Below are 6,330 nucleotides of genomic sequence, written 5' to 3' on the forward strand. Positions count from 1 at the left end.
CCACAAAGTATTTACAAGCCGGGAGAATGAGTCTTTGTTTGTATAATCACGTCAGTGCGCACAAATGACCAGAAAATTGAGTTTCCGATCACTAGAGTTACGTTAAATCACTGCAGAAGAAGAGCGGCGACAGGACGTGATTAAAGGAGCTCCAGTGTGGTCACAGATTTAACGTGTCTGACGCGAAGAGTGAACCTTCGTCTTCTCTCCCGCAGATGATCGAGACAGAGTGTTTCACAGAGCTGAATGTTTTCTACCAGGACGGGACGGTTCCTCCAGACCTGGACTGGAGAGGACAGCCGTCCCCTCCCCCCAAACAGGGACTCCTGCAGCGGCTGTTTGGCCGACAGGTGGGTGCACTCTCTCATCATCATCATCATCATCATCATCATCATCATTCTTTTTACAATCCAGCATCATATCAAGAGTCTGAATTTTAGCAGATGTAATTTAAGAATCTATTTAAGAAAAAAAGTCCTTGTGACAATCATCAGTTAATAGGTAATAAGGAGTTTATAAATGTATCTAATGAGGCGACATAAGTGTTAATAACAGCATCATAAACATGTTTTTTATTAGATTATAAGCTCATATCATGCTGAAGACTGTTAATGCTTCTTATAATTGTTTAAAACAGCATCACAAACACTTTTATTTAGTTTAACAAAACGTATCTATTATATCATCGTTAAACCTACTAAGTTTCTTTTGTTACTTTTATTAAAATTAATACAAACTTTATGTGTTTTATTACGATATCTCTGTAACGCTTTGAGGGAATTTCTTCAAATTTGGTAAAAATGTTCACCAGGACTCAAGGATGAACTGATTGGATTTTAGTGGCTAAAGGTCAAAGGTCAAGCTCACGGTGACCTCACAAAACATGATTTTGGCGTTGTGAATTCAATATCTCGAGAACTCCTCAAGGGAATCCCTTCAAATTTGGTGCAAACATCCAGATTTTAGTGGCTAAAGGTCAAAGGTCACGTTGACCTCACAATACACTTTTTACCCATTACTCAAAACTTCTCAGACTTATCTGGTGACCCTTTTGAGGGGCCCGACCCCTAGGTTGGGAACCACAGGCCTAAACTATCTAACTGTATATAAAGAAGTTAAAAGCAGCTACGACAGTGAAATGCAGCTGGAGCATCGATGACTCAGTAACTAATAATGTTTTATAGAATATTTTACTGCAGAACCAGAAGATGTTACTGATAATACTTAAATATGATTCTTATAACTCACAGTTATAGTTGTAGTGAGTTGGTTTTTTTCACGTAGAGAAAGAGAGAACCGGATGATTTAAATCATGAAACACAGAAGCTGAAAGTCTGTGCTCTTCTGTCTCCGTGTGCAGGACTGCTGTGGAAACTGCAGTGACAGTGACGAGGAGCCCACCAGGCTGTGACACACACACACACACACACACACACACACACACACAGGATCTCATTTGTTTACAACTTTTGCACATTTGTATTTTTGAGACAGTACTCTCTCTCTCTAAATGTCAGAATGTATATTTTCAGCATAGCCATAAAGTTTAATGTTATTTAAAAAGGTGTGAATATCGGTTGTGGACGAACCAGGAGACGGGGACGAAGACAGAAGATGAACTTTTTGTTTTTGTTGTTGTTGTTTTTAGTTTCTTTATTTTGTGTACTGGGAAAGCTCTTTGCTTTCACACTCGTCCACTTCTACATTTCCATGTAAATCTTAATCTTAAAGAACTGGGAGCCGCCGCTGCTGCTGCTGCTGCCGCCGCCGCTGCTCCGCTGGAACTATCGCCTGCTGTAAGTGCCTTGCTCGAGGGCACCGTGACACAGTGGTTACCAAGGGAGGACTGAGCATTCCTCGATTTCTTTACATTGCCCCACTTTGTCCAGGGAATCGACTTAGTGACATTCAGCTACTGAACTATGACCACTTTACTTCCTCTGCCCTCCATTCTGCTGAGACCGACCTCACTGCTGCGTTTCTCTTCTATTTAACTCCAGGTTTTCCTTTGCTTGATGTCAGAGCCGTGACGTCTACATCTGCAGATATTTTTATAACAATATTGTTTGTATTTTTTTTTTTTTTCCGTGATGGAGACAATCGACTTGTTGTGTCAGTGGCTTCAGTTGCTCTTGTCAATTCAAGATGTGACTATAAAGATGTCGTGAAGTTAAATTAACCCTTCACTTTTTTCCCTGAAGTTATATTTTGGAGCTGCCCCCATTTTCACAAAAGATGCTAACAGCAGAGGTTTAACTCAAATAAAACATTTTAAAAAGGCAGTATTTGAAATTATGTTAATAACACTTTTATTATTATTATTTTATTATTTTATTAACTTTTTTTTTTAGGAAAAAAAGTAATTTGGCACATATTATCGAGAAGATACACAATGCTCTTTTTCCAAATCATGGCCCACTTTTCTCAGAGCACTTTTTATTTTAATTATAACGATCAAACATTGAACTGAAAGCAGAGGAAGATCAATTTTCTTTTTTGTTGAATGTGCAGAGATCACATGTCGATTCAACCAGTTCCTATCATTGGCTTATTACAGATAGAATATGAGAAAAAAAAACAATGAAAGGAGGTTTTAAACACTTTAATGTTTTTAAAGATCATGTCACTACACTTTTAATGTTTTCATAAAAACATTTATTATGTAAAAAAACATTTTATAATTAAATCTTTTCTGCAAACAGTACAGTTTTGGTTTTAGTTGTGTAAAGTTTACATGATGACTTGTACTGAAATAACTGCTCTATTTAACCCCAAGTAAATATCTGTTAATAGTTTCTTTATTGTTGGAAACTGTTTTTTTTCCCATATATTAAATTATATGATTTGAATCTTTACTGACTTAAAAACCAGTGTCCAAGCATCAAAATTATTTCAGGCTAAGACACTTTAAATAAAACACATCAGTTACATTCAGTGGATCTAAGCAGCAACAAGGAGAAATCATCCTTCTCCAACAAACACATGAACATTAAATCCTGGTTAAATCAATAGTAACAACAGAGAGTCACATTACAATCGTCCTATTGGATGTTGCTAGTCAGCCAATGAATGAATCAGCTGATGCCAGTCAGCCAATCCATTTGTGATTTCAATGCTCTGCCTGAAATCCTGTTGTGTTCTCATATGTGGTATGTTGTCCATCATAAGAATAACTGCACTCAACTGGCCCAGTTCAGAAGTCAGCTGTCTGTCTTTTGATGATGAAAATGATCTGTTTTGGCTTTAAGAACAGATGAAAAAAAAAATGTTGCTAAAGGAGAAAACAATACCCTTTTCTCACCTTACTTTGCCAACGTTATTTTTATAGATAAAACATGGTATCATCAGCAAACAAACATATTTTACAGACAAAAAGTGACTTTCTAACCCAAACCTTTATATAAACTGAGCTACAACCACCTGAAAATGTATCAGCACAAGAAGTTTCCCTAATAAAATGACCAAACTTCAAATCAATCAATATCTGATAAGAAAATAAGTAAACAAGACTTCAAATTGTAACTTCCTCTTCACGATTTTATTCGCTCCTCTTCCTCATCCAGATGTTGATTGAACAATTCACAGACAGGCCAGGTTTACATCTGTCCTGTCGATTGATCACCTCTAATGTTTGGTGGCAACAATTTAAGACAAAAAAGTCCAAAGTTTTTGTGCATCCAGATCTGATCTGAAGTCACTGAAACAACAAGAGTAACTGAAGCCTCTGGGTCAAATCCTGCGTCACACAAAGACTGAAGCTGGTCTGTTCATCACTTCAGTAAAAATGCCTCAGCTGGTACTGTTGCAGTCTATGGCTTCCTCTTCGAACATGGCCTCTGATATATCTGAAGCTATTAAAATGAAATACCTCTGAATGTACAAGTGGCTGTCATGTGATTTGTGTAGACTGATCTTAGGGAACAGAAAACCAGACACCAAAGTCTCATCGAAGCTGTAAAAATCTATTTGTTCCTGCTTGTTCATTATTATTTTTAACACTCATTCATCTTGAACGTAACAACCATGAGCTCATGAAAGTGTGGAATTGTCCTTTAACTGTCCCACAGTGAATAAATGCTGATATCTGTGCGTCTGGTCGCCCAAAATGAACCAAATACTCAAGTTTCAGAGACATTTATTAAAGCTGCGTATGAGAAATGATGGGGAAACTTTTAAAGGGTCAGTTCATCATGTTTACAAAGAGAAAACATGTTTTCAAACTATTGTCTACCCATGCAGATTTGTTTTATTTGCTCATAGTTAACACTTTCTCGGTCTGTGTCGTCTTGTGAAACGTTATTAGTCACAACAAAAGTACTGCTCCCATTCAAAGTCTACATTTACACAATTACAGCCCCATAAGATATATGGGTTTGGGATAGCCAAGTATCCCAGCATGCATTTTGTATCAGCCATGGGCAATGGGGGGAGTGGCCAAATTTAGTTTAAGGAGAGAAATTAACCGTTTAGTACGGAAGCCGAGAAAGGCCATACTCGCAAAACACAAAACAAAGCTCTGTTATCTCGAGATAAGAAATTCACAAGTATGGCCTTTCTCTGCTTCTGTAATTTAGATTTTCCTCTTGATAATTTACTCCATAGTTTTTGGAAATGTAAGGACCCACTAGGTGAAGATAATGTGGCGCTAATGTATCTAATCAAATCTAATGTGTCTTGCTGACAAATGGGTTTGTCTGAAGGTAAAGTCACTGAATGTCAGAGAGAGTTCGATGAGAAGATGGATACCACTCTCATATGTCCAGCTGGTTAGCTTAGCTTAGCACAAAGACTGGAAACAGCTGAAAAACAGCTAGCCTGGCTCTTTCTGCTGCAGCTAACCCAAATGTTTAACCCTGAAGTGGCTAGAATCTGCTAAAGTTGTTTGTTTTTGTGTAATTTGAGTGATCTGACCTTTTTAATACAGTCTAGGGCTGCAACTAATGATCATTTTCATTACTGATCATTTTCTAAATTAATCGATTAATTGTTTTGATTGTAAAATGTTAGAAAATAGCGAGCACCAGCCAACGCCTTAAAATGCCTAATTTTGTCCGACCAACAGTCCAAAAGCAGAAATATTGAATTTATTAAATTAAATTCTCACCTTTGAGAAGCTGAAATGACCAAATGTCAACGCCTCAGCTGACAGATCCAAAACCCAAAGACTTTCAGTTATTATGTACAAAATAAAGACAAACATCAAGTTGTCACATCTGAGAACCTGGAACCAACAAATGAATTATTTTTACTAAAATGATTAATCGATTATCAAAATAATTGTTGATAAATTGATTTATCAGCACATTGTTGCAGCTCTAACAGCTTGTGTTGAAAAACAGAACTCACCCTTTAAGACATTCACTTCAAAAGTCTGTTTTTTGTTTGTTTGTTGTTGTTTTTTTTTTAAATCAGCTGTTGTGAAAAGGGGCCTTTTGATGAGCATGTGCAGAGATGGATTCATTGTTCAGGTTTCTTTGTATAAAGTCTTTCGGTCTGTAACAAAACTCTCGACTGGGTTTTTATCAGAGCACTTCATTTAAACCGAACCACTTTTCCAAACAGGATCAAAGGTGAAGACAAATCCCTTCCCGTACACGTCGCCTTCTGGTGTTTGAAGGAACGCCGCCGGCTCGCAGTCGCCTCTTTTTATACTCGCTGTGTTCGTCCACACGTGCTCACGCGAAGCCTTGCCGCTGCATCGGCTTCACTTCACGTCCCGTCTGCGGTAACCTCCGCGTGTTTGTGTAGTCGACCCGCTCATCCTCAAACCTCTGGCCTCTGCAGTGATTTTATAAAGACTGAGAGGTCGAAAGCGAGTCCGTGGAGTCGGAAGAACTAGCTGAACTTCACCGTGGACGTTTGGATCAGCTGAGCTGTGTCTCTCTGTCAGAAAACCTCAGTCCTTTTGTTTCCTTAAGGGTGTGTTAAGGATTAACCAATACTCACATCAGCGTTAAAGGATCATTCAAGTTTATTGCAACTTGGGTCTTATTTTTGTAGTTTTGTTTTTTGCTAAATCCACACTACGTTCACACCACTCCAGAGTTTTCGAGCCCCTGAAAACAGAGACTTTTGGAAACGCTGCAGACCCTGTTTTGGTTGTGTTGTCGTCTGGACTGACCTTTTTAAAAACAATGACGTCATGGTCGCTCCCTGATTGGGTCTCATCAGCCTCGAGGATTAGAGGTGATGTTGTACTTCTGCGCACCTATCAGTTATGTTATGGTCAGGTGCAGCAGAGGTTAGGTTAAATTAGATCGATACAGCTGTATGAATTGTTGAATTGTTCCCTTTAATATAATATTTTTAATCAACACATAAAGGAGTAGC

General features: G+C 38.2%; 1 protein-coding gene across 1 annotated transcript in view; it reads left to right on the forward strand.

Moving 5' to 3' along the window:
• grk6 (G protein-coupled receptor kinase 6) overlaps positions 1-5,504 on the forward strand; it is a 49,023-nt gene extending 43,519 nt beyond the window's left edge. The window contains exons 15-16 of the mRNA XM_023419244.2: positions 216-350; positions 1,361-5,504. Of these exons, the coding sequence (XP_023275012.1) occupies positions 216-350; positions 1,361-1,411 (186 nt within the window). The 3' untranslated portion in view covers positions 1,412-5,504. The remainder of the gene's footprint in view (positions 1-215; positions 351-1,360) is intronic.
• Positions 5,505-6,330: the final 826 nt, after the last annotated feature.

This window comes from Seriola lalandi, unplaced genomic scaffold (genome assembly GCF_002814215.2).
Source record: "Seriola lalandi dorsalis isolate HSWRI2012SDOR001 ecotype SW California unplaced genomic scaffold, Sedor1 jcf7180002054592, whole genome shotgun sequence".
Classification (NCBI taxonomy): Eukaryota; Metazoa; Chordata; class Actinopteri; order Carangiformes; family Carangidae; genus Seriola; species Seriola lalandi.